Genomic DNA, 21,236 nt, shown 5'->3' on the forward strand with positions numbered 1-21,236 from the left:
CGCTGGCCACGGCCACGGTGGGACGGGCACGCTGCAGACCACAGCGTTTGCCGAGTCCCTTGCACATGCTGACGGGTGGTGTCACTGCCATGGCCCTGGACAGCCTCACACCTCCAGCTGGGCCAGGCCTGGGCTGTGATCCCTGGACAGACACAGCCTGTGTTTAGAAGATTGGCTCACCTCCTGGGCTTCTCTCTGAGGTGAGAGGCTGTGCAGAAATCACCAAGAGCAATGACTGAAGCTTCACCTGGAGCTGTATCTTTTTCCATCCTGTCCTTTCCAAACTGGGAGTTTACATTGTCCCTCAGCTCATTTATGGTACCACTTTATGGCAATGGTGTCCCCATAACCAGCCCTGACTGGAGGAGCTGGGCTGCCCATACCCCATATTGGTGTCCTGAGCAGAACTGGCCCCCACCTGTGCTCAGGTGTTCCATGTTGTGCCCCTACCTAAGACAACAGCAGAAAATACTTGTCTGCTTCAGCACCAGCTCAGCTAGGTGAGGAAGCGTTTCAGACACGCTCTGCCATGGCTGCAGGACAGCTCATGGAGCTGATGGGTGACCCTGAGCACACAGCCCAGGGCTTGGTCTCCCCCACTCTCAGAGCCCCCCAGGCTGGGGGTCCTGCCTTGTGTCCATCCTGCCTGTGACTATGGCCCTGCTCCCTGGCTACGGTTTGTGACAGAGGAGGTGCAAATTTCAAACTCAAGCCTGAACAAAGGGGGGGGGCAAGGGAGGGGAAAACACATCGCTGGGGACAACCAAAACTCAGCTGCATGAGCCCAAGCAGTGGCTCCAGCCAGCCATGGGAGGGAGGCTGGGCTGGGGACCTCTGCCCACCCGTCCTTGTGTGTGACTGCCCGAGGTGCCCTGGCTGGATGTACCTTGCCCAGCTGCAGGTCGGAGAGCGAGCAGGCGTCGATGAAGGCCTGGGCGATCACAGACAGACAGGCGTCAATGTGGTCTGTCTTGTCAATGTCGAAGACAAACTGGGGGTTTTTCAGGATGTTGACCCAAAACCTCAGTGGTAGGCTGCAAAGGGAAGGATCCAGGGACACACATGAGCTGAATTTTTGTGTAGCAGAGGAAGAGGGGCAGAAATGCAGAAAAGACAATGATAGAAAAGGAGTAGTAGTGAGGAAAGCTGAGGAGATGGGTTCTGCTACTTAATCACCCTGGTACAGACCCTTGATAGAGGGGCAGGGACACACCTTCTCCCTCAAGTAATTTTTTCAGGCTGAAGGACAAGGCATATACAGCCTTCTCTAGGCACACACATGTCCCTGCTCCTTCAGCAGCTGCAGGCCCAGAGAGGCACCAGCAGCTTTGCCTGTGTGGCTCCGTTGAGTCAGGCTTCCCCATCTGCTGCTGTTTGGAGCAATGGTGTCATCTCCTGTTCCCTCTTTCCTGACACTAACCATCATCTGGTTCTGATAGTGAGCCTGGCCCCACAAAACGTATTTCATCGGTCTTTTTTTTCCTGTTCTCTCGTCATATTCTCCTTCAGTTATTTCACTGCTGATTTGGCCACAACACAGCCTCAGTCTATTGCTCACCCTTCTTACCCTCCGCAGCAGCTGTGAGGTGAAAGTCACTGTAAGTCTTTGCTCTACAAGCCACTGAAGGTAGCAAAGGGTAGGCAAATCTGTTGCCCAATGGTTGTACCTGCATGCCTGCTCTCCCAGTAAAATTTGGTTTTATTTTTCACATATTGGGCTGGAAACAGCTCCTGTCTCCACAGCCTCCAAAGTGCTGAGCCTCTCCTCAACACTCTCTCCAGGCTCCCTACTCTCTCCTCTGGTTGCTTTCCTGCACTATTTCCCCTTCACTTTGACTCCTCCACCCCATTCCTGCTGCCTATGTCCCTCAGCACCACTCCATCTGGTCCCACTGCTGTGGTGCTCACCAGCAAGCCACTGTCACAGCTCCTGCTCCCAGAGTCCCCTAAATACCCCGGAGACTCAGCCTGGTTACAGATGTAAGTCAGGAAAAGTGCTACTAAAGGGCTGAAAAGGCAGAAAGCAAATGAAAATGATCCAAATATGCTGGTTTCAGAATTTCCATGACGTTTTAAGACCTGACATGGTCTTGGACTCTCAGATCTTCAGTGCTTGCAGCTAACTCCATTGCTGTCTCCCATCAGCCTATTTCTCCTTTCATTACTTGTGTGTGCCAGTTCTTTCTGCCCTTTGTCTGCCCATGCCTCCTCTTTCAGCTCACTGCTCCCCTGGGCTTCATATTTGTTCAAAGCTCTCCAATCCTATGTTTGGCTTCATCTTTCACAGCCCTCTCTGCCACCCTCCCTGTTTTCCAAGTCCCTCTTCTACTTTTAGCAACCTAATGATTAGTCCAGGACACCAGGGTTTTGCAGCTGCCGCTTCCTAGAGATGGAAGGAAGAAAAGAAGGATTTCCTTTTCCAAACCTGTTGGTCTTCCAGATGTGCAGAGTGTCAGGGTCTGTGATCCCTCTCTTCTCTGCCTGTTCCTCTAGGAAGTCAAAGAAATACTTCACAGCCACGGGTGGTTTATCGTCTCGGATACTGAGAATGGCTTTGAACAAGTCATCCAGGAACTTCTGGAGTGTGCCCTGCAGGACAAGGACACAGTGGACCCTGGGGAGAGCAGCAGCACCCAAGCCCAGGAGAACAGCAGAGGGGCTGTGACTGCTGCACACTAGGGGAAACCCTTTGCTGCCACTTGGATAGGTCAGAAGAGAGAGGGGATGCCAAAGCAGGGAGGGAACAGTCTGTTCGTGGATAGCAATATAATAAACTTGCATTTGGGGTTAATTTCTTCTGGCATCTTTGCTGGGATCTCACATCTGTGCTTGTTCTGTACACCACAGACAAGGAAGACCAGAGACTGCTGGCCATCCCTGTGATCTTTGCTTCAGCGAGGCACCATGCTAGGATTAAAGATGGGCCAGATCTGACCTCAGATCACACAGACATTTCTCTTGCTCCCACAGCTGAGCATCTCCATCTCCTGTCCCAGCAGCATCTCTTTCTGGGGAGATGGGTTCAGGCCTCAGCTGTGCATCTCAAGTCTTGAGGCAGCCAGAATCCCTTTTGTCTGCACAGACCCCAGTTCATCCCAGGGAGACCATGTGGGGCATCACACAGCAGTAAGGATGAGCTGGGAAGCTGGAAGGACCCTGAGGAGCCCGACAGCCTCACTAAACATGCTCCAGCCATCCAGGAGAGGAGTCCCACTGCCTTTGGGGAGCGCCAGTCCTGCAGCGCTCCTTCCTTGGAGCTGGTCCCTACAGACCATGAACAATCCCACCTGCCAAGAACAGCTCCTACCTTGGTGGAGAGTAGCCGTGTCAGGTAGATCTCTGGAAGAACCTTCTTCCTATGGCTCTGTCTGTGGGACTTCTTATGTTCCACTGATTCGTCAGTTGGGAGAACCTGGTCCCAGATAAAGCACATGGTCAGAGCACTCTTCCCTGGAAGTGTCACACTAAATTTTCCTTTCAGGCTAGAATTTCAACCACATATAAAATTCAATTAAAAAGGAGTTACTGCTTAATAAACACACCCTTATATGGCTTTTAAAAAGTGATCCATAATACTCAGTTTTTCTGACGTTTGTTTCTCCTGTTCTCTTTATTGCCTTCTTCACCACAGATGATGGAAATGAACTCATCCATCTCCCTTTGCACACTGGCCTGCTTGCCCCCCAGGGCTCTCACACCCCTTTCTGGGCTGCACCTTGGGCTCCCAGCAGCAGTGCACATGGCTTCTGCACAAACCAGCTTTGCTCAGATTTGGGAAAAGCACAGTATGTAGGAATGCTGGCTTTTTCAAAACAAAAATGAATATTCCACTGCTCAGGTCACTGAATTACTCTCTATAATGCCAAAGCAAGCAACTGATGTGCATTGTTTTACATGTGAACAGTTGGTTTCCCATCCCTTTTCCTTCCTTGCTCTGCACGTGTGTGTGTGTGTGTGTGTGTGTCTGTGTACGTGTGTGCTTCTACTTGAGCATGGAAACACTTGCAGACTCAAACCAAGCTATAAAATATTGTTGTTGTCCATAACACCTTTTCTCATGACAGCTTTTAGCAGCATTTAGCACTTGGCGCTCCCAGCCCGGTGCTGCAGCAGGAACCCACGGACCTGCTCAGCCCGGGGAGCCCGTGGGACGCCAGGAGCTCCCAGCAGGTGACTCAGCCGAGGTGTCACCGGCTGCTGCCACTGCCACTGTGCCATGTCATGCTCTGACCATGCCCCTGAGCTCTCCGTGGCTGCCAGCAGCTCGATGAGACACAGCAATTCCTCTGCCATCCCAGTAATTTTTTATCATGTCCCTTAATCTACAGATAAAGCTTATCTACAGATCACCTTTCTGTGCCTCTTTGAACCCTGCTGAAGAGAACTAATGAGCCCTGATGCAGCTTGTGCATCACATCTGACACTACAGCCCCCAATTATACACATATAATTGAAGTTAATAGCAGCCCCACATGCAGCCATCATCCCTGCAGCCAGGAGAGGGATACTTACCAAGTGGAAGTACTTTTCAGTGTCCAGATCCTTCACTGTGAAGAAGAGAAACACAGTGGCTCAGTCAGGGGGGGCCCAAACTGAAATCCACCTCCACTGGTGACCTCCATGTCAGGAGGCATCTGAACCCCAAGAACCCCAACACCAAGCTGGCATTGTCAGCCACAAGTGATCTCTGCATTTCTCTTTGTTTTGGGGTTGTTTATTGCATTATGGGGCTCGTGGCAAGTAACACTAGGAGGTACTTTAAGGGGGACCTGAGGCCTCCCAAGGGATGTTTTAAGAGAGACTCAAGAGGGCACGAGATAAGTATGAACACAGGGACACTCCTGCACCCTGACACCCTGCTGTGCCCTGCTGTGTCCCACACTCCCACGATTATTCCCAGCCCATCATCAGGGCAGCTCAGTCCCAATCAGCTCCTTTCCACAGCAGGCAAAGGACTCCTGGAGAGCCAGGCTCTCTGCAGGAAGCCTGGAAACAGGGTTTGAAAATCCTTGTTTAATGTGGATTTCTGTCTCACTTGGTCTGTTTTCACTCTGCACAGCCCAAAACCTAGAAATGCACTGGCAAGGGAGTGAATATATGTAACTGGGAGGGACACGACTTTTTCAACCAAGTAGTTTTAGATTCTTCCTTTCTCTCACTCATTTTTACTTTCAGCACAGATTGGATGCCAGCTCCCAATGAGGGTGTGAGATGAAGGTGCAAGCACCTTGAGAGCTGGGAGAGCACCCTGCACCCCGTGAGGCAGAGGGAGGAGACTGGATAGCACGTTTAGAGCCACCACATCCACAGCACCCAGGAACGGGGGCTGGCAGCATCTTCCAGCATCCCCAGCCAGAGTAAACCCTCTGACAGTGCAAGCATTCCTGTTCAATCATCAGCAGCAGGGAAGAGGGGTGAGATGTTACCTCTGCTCAGCGTGGTGTCCTTCTTGTCCGTCAAACTCATGGCCAGGGATGCCCCCTCAGGGATCTGTGGAGGAAGGGAAGAACATGGACTGATGATGGGGACCTTATCAGCGCCTCCCTGGTCCTGGGGAGATCCCAGGAGCTGGGGGATGCTGGTGCAGTCAAGGCCCTGCCACAACATCCCCTGAACCTGCCCTGCCCCCCATTATGTGGAAAGGGAATTTTCAATACAATTACAAGATAGTGAGGTTCTCAAACCCAGTGAGAATTGGGCAAATACACGTATCTGAGATACGTTTTTGGATGTGGACAGCAGGTAATTCAAAAAGGAAGGAGAGTTTGGCTGTGCAGGTGCTGGTTTGCCGTTCCCCAAACAGGAGAAGAGCCATGGGGCTGGCACAGCCCGTGCTGCGGGGCACGGTGCCAGCGCGGCTCGCGGCACGGCTCTCACCCCGATAACATTGCTAATGAGCACTCAGCTCCACTCTTGTTTTCCAGGCACAGCTACAGACCAGTGAGGATTATGCTTCCAGGCATACCAGGGGATATGAAAATCGTTAAGTATTTCTGGTTTCATTTAATTTTAAACAGAAAAACAGTCAAGAAAACAATCTGATTCACCATGTTTCCTCATATTTTTGGCCTCACTTCCTTGACGGTATCCCCCAGCCCTGCTCTCAGAGGAGGCACTGACAGTTGTAGCTGCGATTTCAGCAGGAGTGTGGATCAAGAGCACAGTGATACTAATCAGCCAGGCTGGTGGCCCTTGGGAGTAAGAGCTTTTTCCCCTCCTCTTTCTGTTGTCAGTAATAACTTGTTTTGCATGAAGAGTGTTAATTAGTTTCTGTGTGTTGCAATATTAACGAGATTCTCGCCAGGGCAGATGTCTATTCCCTGGAAGTTCTCCTGGAGCTATGGAAACCTCTCAGCTTGTTCCTGAGGATCCTGTTTTCGGAGGGGAACCATGGCTGGCCCTGGAGGCCAGACAGGCTCTGAGGCAGGGCTCCCCTGAGGTGTTGGTAGCTTTACCTTGTAATGTGCTAATGTGTTGAGTTTCTTCCTGCCATCCTCCACCACCGAGGTGTCATCGAGGTCCCGCAGGATGTAGCTGTCAGTGCTGGTGGCGAACCACTCTGAACACAGAGAGGGGAGAAGTGAGACCCCAACCCAAAGGAGGCAGGGCTGGGGGGTCTGGGACTGAATGTCTGCCCTGATGTCTGCCCTCCTGTCCACGGTGCTTCACCCATTGCTCCGATGAGCACCAACAGCTGCTGCACAACTTTCAGTGCTTCACCTGTTTTTACAGACTGGCTGGTCCCATGCACCTGGTCCTTACCGAGGTCAACATCTTCCACCCTTGGCCACTGGGAGTAGGGGACGTTCTTGCAGAAGGCCTCCAGAATTTTCTCTTTCACTTGACTGAGTGTGTCCGTGTCCATGGCTCTGACACTCAGGGAGTCCATCCCACAGCCTTGGAAGGAGACGTTGAGGTTCTGCAGGCAGAGGCTGTGTTAGGGACGACCTGCCTGGTTCTGCTGGCTCCCAAGAATGCTTGGAAGCTGTTGTGTCTGCACAGCTCTGGTTGGTGTGCCCTGGGCCCCGTGCTGATGGAAATCAGGCTGAACTAATGTGGCTATCGATGCTCTACAGCATAAGAAACACTGATTTACAGCCCCAGGGGCTGAGGGCTCTGTTGACCAAGCTGGGAGAGCACAGGGAGCAAGACAGCAGCCCTTCTCATGCTGTCTTGCTAATGGGGCTTGACCACCACGAGGCAGGAGGAAGAGCCAGCCCCATTACCAGCTGTGTCCTCAGCTGCTTGGCTCCAACTGGTTACTAATGGAACCACCAAGGCTCATTGCTCAGCCTCCGTTAGATGCAACAGGCCAAGCTCCACTGCTTAAACCAGCTCTGAGCCTGCTGCAGGATGGGTCTGCTGCAGCACCTCGAGAGCTCCTGGACAGCAGGACAGGCAGCTGTGAGGGCCTACAGGCTGCCACAGACACCCTCTCAGAGACCAGGGAGGCACAGATACTGCCTCAGTTGCAGTCCAAAGCTGCAGGGCAAGGAGAGCAACTCCTTCTGTCAGAAACCCTCTCCTCTTTTTGTCTGGGTGTCCCCTCCTGTCACCAGCTGTGCAGACCTAAGTGCTACGAGCATGGCATCTCCATCTCAGCCCAGCTCTGGGGAAGCCCCAGCATGTGGGTACTCACCCTTGGCTTTGCCTCTATGTTCTCCCTCAGCAGCCACTCCTCGTTGAGGGTGTACCTGGCCTTTCCTGTAATGGCGTCAATGGAACCCTTGTTAATCTGCTGTTTGATGGCACAGATCAGCAGGAAGAAGGGCTCTCCAACTGTCTCCTGGAGAAAGGAAAGAAGACCAAGTCAGCAAACTGGAGCTGGTGGTGACAGGTCCATCAGCAGTGCAGCAGGGACAGGCTCTGTGTGGACAGCGAAGGTGCCTCTGCACACCAGGGAGCAGGACTAGTCCACCCCAGGTGCTGCAAACACCTGTCGGGGGCCATCGCCTCCCAACTCCCACTTGCCTCTCTCTGAGGCTGCTCAGAAGTTTTCAGGCTTGTGGGAACATGAGAGCACAGATGGGGAAGAGGACACAACAGCCAACAACAGCCGCAGGCCATTTTTGGGGATGCTGTAACTGTCAGCATCAACACTCCATCCAAGTTCTGCAGCAAGCTCTGGAGCTGTGGAACACCATCGATGGGCTGTGCCAGTTTGTGCTGTCTCAGGGGCAGAGCTGGAGTGCTGCTCAGAAGGCAGAGACATCTGCATGGCTGTGCTGAGCGGGGATGCACACACGATACTCGGCAAAATGCAAATGTGCATTAATTTACATGGGAATCACACAGGAACAGGGAGAATCTAGCATACAGAGATGCTTCCTGCAATCTGACAGGGTGCAGACTGTGCAGCATGCTGCACTCAGCAGGACAAGATAGGGCTGATGTCCACAAAAATCTAAGAAAGACATATTTGGGCACCCAGATTTCTGATGAATGTGTCAGCTGAACCCCTCATTGCACTGCCTGGTTTGCCACTGAGCTCCATGGGAGTGAGCCCACAGCCTGGGCCTGTGGCTCTGGGAGCCAGCGTTCATACTTCTCATACCACAGCAGAGCCCTCATCACAGCAAAACAGAGGATCAGGGTCAACAAGCTGTTCCCATGTGACAGCAAGCAAACACACCATTTAACTCCTTACATTCATCAAACCTAAGCCCATGGGAGAGAGGTGAACTGTGGCACTCCTGTAGCAAGAAGGAAAAATATAATAGGGAGCATCTAGTTGTGATGGGATTCAGCTACGCAGTTTAATGCCAAATTCCTCATCCACTTCTGCCTGCTGCACTGATGTGCAAGGGAAACATAAGCTATTTTCTTAAGGAACTCTTCAGTGTTAGAGTACATCCCATTCTCCCTAATGTTCACGTTCAATTTCTTTCCAATGAGGCAAGTGCAAATTCTGCACATTTCTGTGTTCTGAGCCTCCCCCTTGCACACACAGGCCTGCCATCTGAGAGCCTGCTCAAGACAACAGATACCCGACAGCTCCGATATTTCTCAGCTAGGAATTGCTAAATCCTGTTCAATCTGCTTCTTAATTAAAACTTGGTGATTCTTTTATTCTAATTGCCCTATAATTGCTAAAGCAATTAGTCGGATGTCAATTTGGATGCGCTGCATTTGGTGCGGTTGATGATAGGGTGATACAGCAGGGCTGTCAGTGGGCACACGCCGTCTGTGCCAGCAGGGCACTCCCTCTTCAAGGGGAGTTTCATGACTCCTGGGAAGCTCCCTGGGTCTGCTGCAGGGGTCTAAGGGTTCCTGCAATGCTCCTGTGAGCAGGCAGCACCAAATGGGCTCCCAGCAGGGCCGCGGGTGCTGGAATGCAGGAAGGCATGGCTTCCAGAATGTAGAGGAAGGTGTGGACTCAGGAAGTGGAGAAGCTGAGGATTGCAAAGAGTGAAGAATGTGCAGAAGACACAAAGAGTTCATTTTGGAGAGAAAGGCAGAAGCAAGATATAACAAGGGGACAACACTGACACGGAGACCTGTTTGTGCTGCAGTACCACTGCCCTCATACTGCGAACCACAGGGCACCACTGGCTGGCCCCACACGGGGTCATCCGTCTGTGACACTGGCCATGCCACCACCAGGAGCCCTTTTTGTGTCACTTGTGAGCAGGGACAAACCTGAGCGGGGCTCTGGAGCCTGCCCATCCCCACCACAGGGAGACTGCAGTGCCTCCAAAGCCATTAAAAAAGGGCGAGTGGCAGCGATGTGGGAGCCCCCAAGGACTGAAATGAGTGACCCAGGTCAGCCAAGGGGACACAGCGACACAGCTCCACTGCAGAGATGCTATTTCTGTTTGGCTTCTTGGCTTTCAGGCTCGGGAACTGTGGGATGCTATGGAAATCTGCAAAAGTGCTAATCAGACAGCGAATTTCAAAGCGGGGAAAGAAGGGCTGGCAGGCAGGGACTAGAGATAAAATGGCAAACTTGTGAAACCTCCAGCATTGTTCGGAAAACTCATCTGGAAAGGAATCAAAACTGTCTTTGGACTTGGCTAGTTAGGAGAAAGGAAGTTTAACCAGAAGAGATCAGTGCTGATTCAGGACAAAAAAATACTTTAAAAAAACACAGTCTGGGGCCTTTTTTTTCCTCCTATTGTGAATGTATTTTAATGAGACTTCATTTTCATTTTTGACTGAACTGTTATGGGCCCTTAAAGCTACCCAGGGCACTGAAATAACTGCAGTAATGGAAAGCACAGTTCAGGCTGGCACAACTTGAACTGTTCCACGCACGAGGAGCGTGGGAGGGCTTCGTTTTTATATGCTTGGGAAAACAAAGAGGTTTAGAGCACAGACTGGATTCACATGTTGCTGCCCTATTAACACAACTCTGACAAGTTATTATAGATGTCCTCCCAGGAAGACACTACAGCCATTTCCAAAATGTTTTGGTGAGCCTAGGGTGGGAACAGCACAGAAAGCAGCTGCTTATCCCAAGTGCCTGCTAATTTTGGGACAATTATCTGTTAGCATTCTGTGAAGAACCAAACCTCCATTCCACATGCAAAACTTGGGTAGGCTTGGACCTAGACACAGAAGCTGAATTCCAGCTAAATTTCCTTTAACTCCCCAACTCTGTTAGGAGCCAGGCACAATGGTACCACGGTAGCTTGTGGAGAAGGCTTTCTTTTAAAGCTTTTCCCACCAAAACTCTAGCGCAAAGTAGAGACGTGGACCATTTCATCTATGATTCTCACTCAGTTCTGCAGAAGCAGAGTTCTGCATTGATTGTGCAAATGCTGCCCCCGTGCCTCACAGCAAGCCCCTGGCAGCTCATCCCAGCCCCTCACACACCGAGCCAGCCCCCCCAGTGGACTCCATCGCCTTCAGATGCCCTCCACATGTGCAGACCACGAATGCCTGTGGCCGGCAGCTCCTTCCCAGCTGAAGACAGCTCCTTCAAATCATCTTCCCCCAAAACACAAATGGACGGGCTGTTAGGCAGGGCATTAATGCGAAACAAATGTTTTGAGTGTGTAGCGTTGACTTACAAGGGAAAATACAAGCACTTGGAATTTTTCCACTGCACAACGGCGGGGACTTTCGCAGCAGCTGTTTCAAATAGACATTGTGATTAATGGGGATAATTCAGGAATGAAAACCAGGCCCATCATCACATGTCTGACAGAGCAGTGCTACAGGCAGGCAGGCAAGCCTTCCTTTTAACCAAGAAATGCCTCTCCAAAGGCAGTGGAGTTTGATCCTTAGGAATGCAAGGCACACGGGAGCCCTTTGGCTATCACTGCTATTTAAATCACAGTCCTGAGCTGACACCAGCCGTGTGGAAGGAGGTGCTGTCTGTTCTGCCACAGGAGCTCCATCCTCATTTGTGTGGTGGGGAAGATGCCAGCTCTGCTGATCTGGATCAAGCTCCTGTCCCTTTGCACATCTGGGCTTGTGTCACCCGGGACAAATTTCCTCTCCAGACACTCCTGTCTGACCAATTCTTTTCCCTTTTCATATTTCAGGAGCAGCTCAGTGTCTTCTCTGATCCCACCTTCTCTGTGGAGCATGTGAGATATCAGAGTCTTCTGGAAATCAACTTCATTGCACTTTAGTTTGGAAACCATTTGCTTTCAGAGATGGGAAAGAGGCTGCAGCAATGCTCTGCACTGCCATGGCTCCAGGCTGGACGTGGGAGGCCTGGAGAGGACTGCAAACCCAGTGTGCAGCCTTAGCCCTGCCAAGAGCTGCTGCAGGTGAATGGAAGTTCACATTCAGCCCAACAGCTCTGCAAAGGACCCAGTCACCTCACAGTCCTGCTCCCACCATGCCCTATTCTCATCCTCCCTCTGTGGGCCATGAGCAGGGGGAAGCCAGCCTGCAGCTCACAGCAGCACTGCCCGGCACTGGGGATGGCCACAGCCCCCCCAGGATGGCCACAGCCCCCTCAGGATGGCCACAACCCCCCCAGGATGGCCACAGCCCCCCCAGGATGGCCACAACCCCCCCAGGATGGCCACAGCCCCCCCCCAGGATGGCCACAGCCCCCCCAGCCCCAGCCCAGCTGCAGGAATGGGCAGCTCCCACCCCGTGCTGCGTGTGGAGCTCCTCACCATTACTAAGCCACCTAATGTGCTCAAGCCTTCAGGCCCACGTGATAGGGCTCCACTTTCCTCTTTTTCCTTTTTTCCCAGAGAAAGCCTTCTTGCACAATGTCCATTTTTAGCACAAGCTGGAGCTGGATCAGATGCCTCACATGTGGTCTCCCCTCCCCAAAAGGGAAAATCAGCACATTTTTTTCTACAATGATTAAACTACAGGCACAAAATCTGAAAATTAAAAAAATTTTACTAATTTCCTCTTTTCTGTCCTAACAGGCTGGATATAGGGCTACATTGGCACAGCCATCCTTATCCACTCCTGTAACTCTTCTTTTATTAGACTGGCTAACTGTGTCTGCTGAAATGAAAGATTGTGAACTACAAAACCACTGGCTTTAGGACAAAAAGTGATTATGTGGGATAAGAAGACATCACAATATGTATGATGGCAATACAGAATCGCTTCTGTGGATGTAGAAAACACTTTGGGAAAAGAGATTTTTTTCAAAGGCTTTTTCAAGGCTCTTCCTGTGGGTATAATGGGGTATTCTCCAATTAACTGCTGTGGAATCAATTAAGTTATTGCTCAATTCTTCTGGGGAATTCCAAACAGAACTGGCAAATGTTGGAGATAAAGCATTGAGCAGATGGACTGCTGATGGCTCTGAGATGCCAAACATATTCCTGCTCGTTACCGAGAGAAGACCGCCAGCCTTCTGGGACAGACACCCCACCTCTCCTGCTCAGATTCGTGCAGAACCACGAGGATGCCTCTGCATCAGAGGCCGCACACAGCAATGGGCAGTGATCCAGAGCAGCCCCTGCCCCAGTGGCCTCGGCCCTTCTGAGTGTCGTGGCTCCTGAGGCAGACCAGTCAGCATGGCTGTGCCAGCTGGCCACAGGAACTACACATGACCAGGTGGTTCCCAAAACCTACAGCCACTGTGGTTGTTTTTCAGCTCCACGATGGCTCTCCTCAAGCATAGTGAAAATGCTGACCCATGTTCTGGCCTGCCATGAAGACTGAGCTCACCAAAGCCCTGGGCAGAACTGGAGAAGCAACTGAACTTGAGGTTGCTTTCCTACGCCTGAATCATTCAATACATCAGTTTGCCAAGTGTTTGTGACCATCTGAGTGGCACTGCTAGCAAGTGCCAGGTCCTAGGCTGTCCCCCACATCCCTGCTGCACACAGAGGTGACCCTGCACCCCCTGGCAGGGACTGGTTCTCTTACTCTGAGATAGCTGTACATGCAGATGGACATCCAGTTGGTGAGCATCTTCTCCACCACAGATTCTGTCCTCCTCAGCATAAGCTTGGGGTTTTTGGAAGCTGAAGCATCTATTAGATCCACCAAGAGGTCCTTCATGATGCTGGTGTAATACTCCAGTTTCCCATGCAATGCAATAGTAAGCAGGGAGGCCAGGTTACACCTGAAACACAGAATGGTACAGGACTCAAGCCCCAATCCAATGAGACTGAGCTGCTGACTGGCACTAAAAAACCCAACACACAAAGGCAGTCTCTTTGACAATTTTCATGAGCCTTCTGATTGGTGTTAGAAGTTCCAACCCTCATTCAGTGCTGCGGGAGCTCAGGCCAGCTTGCACACTCTGGTAAGCCAAATGAGTAAGTGCTCTTGAGGGTTTATGGCCATCTATTTCTAAGAGAAATGTGTAGGCAAGTGTGACTCAACCATCCACTGAAACACACAGCCCCAGACACTGGCTGGATTGCTCTGGGTTAGGAATAAATTAGTCTCCTCCAGCTGCCAAGTCTTTGGTTCTGAAGTTCATACCTGTCTCTGACAGCAAAGTCCTTCTGTTGCTCAAGAGCGTGGACAAACACGATGAGGAAGTGCTTGTTGTTGAGTAAGGTGGAGAACAGAGAAATTCCTTCTTCCATGTTGGGTCTGCAGTTCTCAGGGATCTGAAGAAAAATTTAGAAAGCAGACTAAGAAAACCTTGCTTGTTGTTTTCCTCCACATTTTATCCCTCTTGATGGCAGGGATGCCCCTACTGAGCACAGAGATACTAATCAGAAGAGCCCCTCCTCCCTCTACCTGACACAGCCAGCAGCTTTTCTGGCAAGGAACACACAGCTGGGTCAGTGGCAGTGGCCATTCCATTCTGTTCAGCACTCCTGAGGATACCTGAGCACTGTGACCAGTTTGGGGCTCCTCACTACGAGACAGATGGAGCAAGAGCAGCTGAGGGCTGACAAAACAATTAGTGGTTGTACAAGGAGAGGTGATGAGGGCTGGGTTTGGTCAGCTTTCAGAAGTTCTAGTGGGAGATCTTTCTGCAGCCTCAGGGTTAGAGAGCCAGGAAGGATCCCAGGCCAATGCTTCTTCATGCAAGGGCAGTTCCACAGATCTGCCTTCTTCAGCCAGCCAAAGCTGATCCAGTGCTGCTCTGTGTTAATGCTTAGCAACACCCAAAAGCTTTTGTTCTGTTAGGGGGGTACTCACCTTCCACTCCCCCACCAGGAGTGGATGTGTTTCCTGGACCTGGGCGCCTGCCTGTGAGCTGAGCTGCTGGGATGGCAGGATGTAGCACTCCTCGTAGAGAGAGGAACACTGGAACCAAGAGCAGTGTTAGGGGAGGGCACCTGTGTGCTGTGCACCTCAGGGGAATAAGGTGGAGAGACATGTCATTGGGACTAAAGCCACCCATTCCAAAGACATGCATGGGGCTGGCTTATGGAGCTTTGGAACACTTTGGAAGAGCCTCCCGAATAAGCAAACACCACAAGGATGGGGGAGGCAGACGTCTGCACAGACACAAGGCTGTTAGGGCAGGGAGACTGCAAATAGAGTAATTTGACAGCTAGAAAACTCTCAGAAGAGAAAGCTTTACAGAAGACTATATCAAAATAGAGGAGTTCTGGGTGTTTCAACATATGTAACTTTTAAAACAGATGGGAAAAATGTTTAAATCTCTAGCATTCATATACCAGCCTGAATCTTAAAGCCTCTAGTGTGCAGAGATATGGAGACTGCGTAACTGAAAAACCTGAGTAATAGCTACTAATGAAACACTCTGCAGGCATAAATCATCATCTCAGTCCTCAGCACTGACACACAACTGCCTCGGGGTGAAATACAGCCAGAGCGAAGGGCGCACAGCCCCGCAGCGGAGCGGCCGGTGACAGGAATGATGGCACCAGCACGTCTGCTGCAGCTCTGGGAAAGGACTCCAAGCAGACAGACTGGGACTGGGTGCCCAAGGCATATCTCACTGGGAGCACCACAGCCCAACCTCAGACCGTGAGGAAGAGACAGAGACATGCAAAGGCCTCCTGAGGACTTGCCAAGCTGCTGGGACTGCTTGGGGGCACCCTGCACGGGACAAAAAGCCCCTCTCCCTGATTACCAATTCAGCTTTCAGCCACCCTTCAGCCTCTGCTGAATGGAGTGGGGTGACACTGGAGCCCTTGAGGAGATCCCAGCACTGTGCTTGTGAGAGCTCTTTCAGAGGAGGTGTGCAATGGCCCCAAACAGGCAAACCAGAGCAACTCCAGGACAAGCCCTGCCGCCAGCTCCTGTCATGTGCGAGCAAGCTCGATCTTGTATGACACCCCAGGAGGTGCGGCTCCACTTTTGATGATAATTAAGGCTGAAATATGTGACAAGTAAATATATAACAGTGGAATGATTTTGTGACACTGTAAAAGCCCTTTAGCAGAGCCCTAAACTGGTTGGGACGTATCTGGGAGCAATGAGATGCCCGTGACACGCGCTGTCTCCTTACTTTGGGGAAGAACGTTCTGGTGACAAAGTGCCTGTACTCCAGGAAGGGGATCCCCTGGCTGCGGTTTAGCTCCTTGGTCAGGTCTGTCATGTCTGTCTGCAGCTCTGCAAAACCTGACACAAAGAGATGCGCAGATGGTGAGAGCCCAGTTCACCAGCCGAGACAGGCTGGCACGGGGGAGCACGGCACATCTCATCTCTGCCGTGCCCTGGTGGGGGCTGAAGCTGTGTTTCCTCTGAGCAACACATTCCCACCAGGGTTTAACCATCAGACTGTTCACCTTGCCCCAAGCACCAACAGAACATCCTGTGGCCCAGGAGCCCCAGGAGCCGCAGTCCCCTCAGGACAGGCGGCAGGGTCATGGGCCGCGGGATGGTGGGTGCCAATACCTGGAATATTTCTCCCATTGTTCTATGAGGAGCGTGTTGCAGTTTCTGTTGCACCCAGGAGAAAAGCACACTGAAGGTTAGTGTGACCTTCAAGTAACCCTCTGACACCAGAGGGTTACTGACCACTTCTCTAACCCCAGGGCAGAGAAGCTGGTGGCACTGGAGATCAGTGGCTCGCCCAAGCCAGGCAGCAGGACAGTGGCAGGGCCACACTTCCAGCCACTGAGCCTCATTCCCAAACCCTGCCAAAGCTCACAGGCAATCACAGAAATTGTCCTGCAAGTAATTCTATGAACTTCTATACAGCACAAGGTGAATTGCTTCAAGCCTGCTAACCTGACATCCCACTCCTAGCCATGGTTCCTCGGCACCCAGACAATGACTTACCTTTGCGGATTTCCTCCCGGATCTGTGACTCCATCTCCTCCATCTGGAGCAGGGTTTTCTGCCAGTAGCGCTCAGCTCTGCGGCTCTTTGTGCAGAACACAAAGAGAGCTGGAAAAGAGGAAGAGAATAAGCCTTTTGGACCCGGCCTTAGGAGCAGCTGCAGCTGGGATCAGAGCAGTTCTCTCTGACATGAGTGCAGAAAGCTAAAGCCAGAGTTGGTTTCACACATACCACCAGACTGGTAACTGCTCAGGCAGTTGTCGATTATCTGTAAATAAGTAAAACCAGCTGGAATTTAATGATTGTGCTGTAACTGTCGTCTTCAGTTTAGGTCTGGGCTGTCTGTATTCAGCTTAACTGTATATTAATGTGTTTCAGCTGATTAATGAATACAGAATTGAGGATGTTTACCACCTGTATTACAGTACTCATATCTGACAGTCTTCCCATGCCTCCAGAAATACGTTTCTAATGAGGAGTGGTGCATCTAGTAAATAGGGTGCATTAGAGCCTTTATTAAAAATAAACTAAATCCTTACTCTAAAGCCCTCATTTGCTGTGAACTGTCAGGTTTCTTGCTGCACGGTCATTCTGGGCATGTGATGAACCTAGCCTGAGGACAAAGGTGTACAGCACAGCTTCCAGCCAGATACATACACCAGTGTGCCTGCTTCAGATTTGCAGCTAAGGATGCTGGCTCTGCTCTTCCTACTCGGCCAGGCACCTGTCACTGTTCGTTCCTGATGGCAGGATCTTGGCCTAAGAGCGAATGGTCTGGGACAATCATGCCTGTGATCAAGATCAGATTCTCACATCCTTCTTTATTTTGTATTATAGTAACTACTAAGTATTTGGGGAAAAGGGTAAGTGTATAAATATCACAGGTTCAAGTAACAGAGCTGAGCTGTGGATTCAGCCAGGAAAAGCTCTGTGCTGCAGGGAGCTGTGGTTCTGGTAATAGCTGTGTGCCATACCTGCTGCACCCAGACTAGCTTCATGTACTGCACAACTGCAGCACTCAGAGTCACCTGCACACCTCCACATGCAGAGAGAAAAACCTTGCCACAGCCTGGAAACACGGCGCTCCTTCCCTTACCCACGACAGAGAGGACCAGGAGGATGCTGCAGATAACGATGGAGACGATGATCGCGGTTTCTCCTCCCCCAAGGTGCAGCATGGCGATCGTGTAGTTGAACTTTCCAACTTGGATCTGAGGAAGGAGAAGGAGGGAGGAAAAGCAGGAGCTGAGCAGCAGATTGCCAGGGGTCTGGGGGCAGGAGGGACACAGGGCAGCACTCAGCACACCTTCACCCGAGGACTCACTGAGCGCGCTGGCACGGCCTCCCAGGCTCTGTGGGAGGGAGGCCGGGCTGTGCCCTTCACTGCCAGACCCTGGGCACTGTGTGTGTCCCTGGAGAGCCCAGTTCCCTTCCTGGGCTCTGGGGGATGCCAAGGCCACACCCAGCAGGCTGTGATGCTGCAGTGGTGCCCATCCCAGGGCCACCACAGGGCTTCGGTGGCAGAACTGCAGGCCCCAAGGCCCCCTGTACCTGCCCCAGAAGAGACAGCCCTTTCCTGGAGAGCCCATGGCCCAAGGCTGTCTGCACTGCTCTTACTAGAACATCACTTCCACTAATCATCAGCTTCTTTATGGCTCTGAACAGCCTTTGGAGCCCTGCTGCTCTCGCCCTTCTCCTCCAAAATCAGAACGACTCCCACCCAGAAGAAGTAGGGTTGAGAAACTTTAAAGTCCTTGCAATACAAATAAACTAAGGGAATAAAAATAAATAAGACCATAGACAAGTAATGATCTTGTGGCTAAAGCAGTGAAAGGGGTGTCAGAAGGTGCTGGCTCTGCTCCCAGCCTGTACTTCTTGTAACAAGCACAAACCCCTAGAGCTCAGTGCTTGGGTCTCCTGATCTCCAGAAGGGAAGAGGCCAGCACACATCACAGGCTGGCAAGTTACTGGGTGCCTTTTACAAACAGCCCTTTGGGCCCTCGGGATGAAAGGATTCCACAGTATCATCTGATAAGGAAAACTCATGACAGACAAGGCTTTCGCTTCTGGAAATGAGAGTTTCACTTCTCCCAAAAAACAAGAAGTGAGAGAAACTTGAGAAAAAAACCTTGAGGTAGGGAAGAGCTCCAATAATCTTATTCTTTTGATTAATGTTTTGATTAATCAAAATTAATCTTTGTTTTCCTGTGTCATGGAACACCTCTGGGAAGGTGCCCACTGGGGTGAAATTCCAGCAGCTCTCAGCCACTGGACCAAAGCCATCCCACAAGCAGGATCTTACCACCACCTCCACCACCAGACACAGCTCCATCCTGAGGGAAATCCAGCCCTAGCTCTAGGAGCACTGGTGAGGGCATGGCTGCTGCCAGTGGAAGGCTCCTGGCACTGAGAGCTTTGGTCTCTACCCTGGCACATTGCCCAGGAACCACCGTGCTGGACAGGGACAGGAGCCACAGCACAGCAAGAGCACCTGGGCAGGTTCACTCAGCAGCCTCACACACTAGCCTCGGGATCTCCACTTTTTCCCTCTGAAATGCTGCAATGAGCCAGCTCCTCAAAGTGTTCTGAGTCTTTTTCTCCCCACCAGCTCAGGCTTTTGCATTTTTCTGAGAAAAAAAGCCCACATCTGCTCTTTAATTCAATTTTAAAACTGTTTGGTTATGAACAAAGATGGGCCTGAATGTCATGTCAAGTCTCTCTTGTGTAGCTGGACAGCTCTGCTCAATACCCAGTGTGACCCAGCAAGGTCCCTGCCCATGCCTGCCCTGTGTCACCAAAGGCACTTCTCAAGTGTGATAAGGCAGTGGCCATTCGTGAGGGGTCCAGCCACGTCTGTAGGTTTAGGAAGGGTGCACAGGTATGGCAATTAAGGCACCTGCTAATTAAGCAGATTAATTAGCTGCACTTTCATTGCTGGTGTACTCTGAACAGCTTTGTGATATTTAGGGCTGGATATCACTCTGCTGCTTCCTGGGGATTTGCCCTGATTGGTTAATGTCACCAAGACTAGCAAACTCAAAAATTCCTTTTTTTTCCACAAAGGGATTCCCCTGTTTCTCAGTTCTTACCAAAAAAAAAAAAATCATAAAAAAATTACCCTGTTTAAAATTCCTGTTAAGATGACTCAAGAAATTCTGTTACTTCTGCATTTCCATGTTTCCAGTTTGCAACAGAATTTCATACACCTCAGATTGTTGCCAAATAAACTGGACAACCCTGCCAGCAAATTGGTAGTGCCTCCTTGTTCCTTTCTCCTGGGCAGCCCAACTCCACAGCTCCACAGCTCCCTCCAGCTCTCCTTCCCCTCCCTGCCCACACCTCAGGCTCCCATCCATGCCCTGCCAACACAAGGGCTGGGAGAGGACAGGGGGGGCTCCCTCAGAGGTGGAGGCATTTTCTCTCCAGACACAAAGAGCCACGGTCACACCCCTGCGTGTCCGTGGGCTGTGTATGACATGAGGGAAACTGAGGCAAGCACAGCAGTTCAGTCAAGCCCTCTGGAAAACAGGACAGTAGCGAAGTGTGGTGCATTTGCAGACACAAAGAGAAGCAGCTGAGCGCTGAACTCTTTGGAGTGAGAGAGGAGCAGCCTTTGGGAGCCCTGAGCACAGCTCTCACCCTCCTGGTCACAGCACAGGGACCCAGCTCAGTGAAGGCTGCACTCTCATGGCCACTCGTAGCCCTCCTGCTGGTGGCAGCACAGCCGGTGGCTTAAAGCTGTAAGGAAATCCCCAAACATATCTCACGAGGGGCAGAAAATCAGTGCAGGTGACAAAAGCCCACACGCCCGGGAGCTGGCTGTGCCTGACAGAAGTGACCCTGGCACAGTGCAGACAGCCAGCAGGCAGCTGCGGGTGCCCCACGGCTCCGAGGGCAGCCTCCAGCCGGGCCCTGCATCCTGAGCAGCCACAGCACGGCGTGCCTTGTCCACTCTTGTCCCTGTGCAGCCTCCTGCAGGGTCAGCAGTGTGTGAGCTGGACTGTCCTTCCTGGTGTGAGGGGACCCCGCTCGCAGCTCCGCACTCACCGTCACCGGCAGCTGCCTTTCCGAGGAGCTCAGCGACTCGTTGATGGAGCAGTGGATGACTTTGTCTGAAACAATCTGGATCTCACACGAGATCAGGCCGATTTTCACCTGGTACTCATTGCTCTCCAGACCCAGGCTGTCAGGCTCTTTCTAAAGACAGAAATGAAATCAGGATGTCGAGCTGTAGCATAGCAGTTGGAACTGCAATCGATCTTCCTGCTTTACTTTCCATATTCCCTGCTGTTTTGCAGACCTGGGAAGACTCTCCCTCACCAAGGACTTTTTTCCAGCACTCCACAGGAAAGCCAAAACCAGGCCATTCCCTATTTTCCTGTTTCCCATTCTTCACTCAGCATGGGGCATAGGATGAACAAGCCCCTCACGGAACCTGGAAAAATCTGCTTTTGATCGGGCCTGCTGTGCATGGAAGATAAGGATGTAAGTGCTCATCTGGGAGCAGGGAAGGATGTACAACGGATGGGACAGCCAGGGGATGCGCCTGCAAAGCCTGAGAAAGGGGGAGCACATTTCTGGAGCACGTTGCAAACAATAAGGATATCCTGCAGCAAACAATGGCCTTTGAATTACTATTGCTC

At 51.5% G+C, this 21,236-nt stretch overlaps 1 protein-coding gene across 2 annotated transcripts in view; it reads right to left on the reverse strand.

The window, feature by feature from the left end:
* PLXND1 (plexin D1) overlaps positions 1-21,236 on the reverse strand; it is a 65,733-nt gene that overhangs the window by 6,443 nt on the left and 38,054 nt on the right. For both annotated transcript variants that reach the window (XM_015640784.1, XM_015640783.1), the window contains exons 19-33: positions 20,641-20,790; positions 17,690-17,804; positions 16,594-16,701; positions 15,818-15,930; positions 14,536-14,643; positions 13,864-13,994; positions 13,300-13,498; positions 7,640-7,786; positions 6,763-6,919; positions 6,456-6,559; positions 5,427-5,490; positions 4,513-4,547; positions 3,308-3,412; positions 2,426-2,589; positions 887-1,034 (exon numbers count right to left, since the gene is read on the reverse strand). In XM_015640784.1, the coding sequence (XP_015496270.1) occupies positions 887-1,034; positions 2,426-2,589; positions 3,308-3,412; positions 4,513-4,547; positions 5,427-5,490; positions 6,456-6,559; positions 6,763-6,919; positions 7,640-7,786; positions 13,300-13,498; positions 13,864-13,994; positions 14,536-14,643; positions 15,818-15,930; positions 16,594-16,701; positions 17,690-17,804; positions 20,641-20,790 (1,848 nt within the window). The remainder of the gene's footprint in view (positions 1-886; positions 1,035-2,425; positions 2,590-3,307; positions 3,413-4,512; positions 4,548-5,426; positions 5,491-6,455; positions 6,560-6,762; positions 6,920-7,639; positions 7,787-13,299; positions 13,499-13,863; positions 13,995-14,535; positions 14,644-15,817; positions 15,931-16,593; positions 16,702-17,689; positions 17,805-20,640; positions 20,791-21,236) is intronic.

This window comes from Parus major, chromosome 12 (assembly GCF_001522545.3).
Source record: "Parus major isolate Abel chromosome 12, Parus_major1.1, whole genome shotgun sequence".
NCBI lineage: Eukaryota > Metazoa > Chordata > Aves > Passeriformes > Paridae > Parus > Parus major.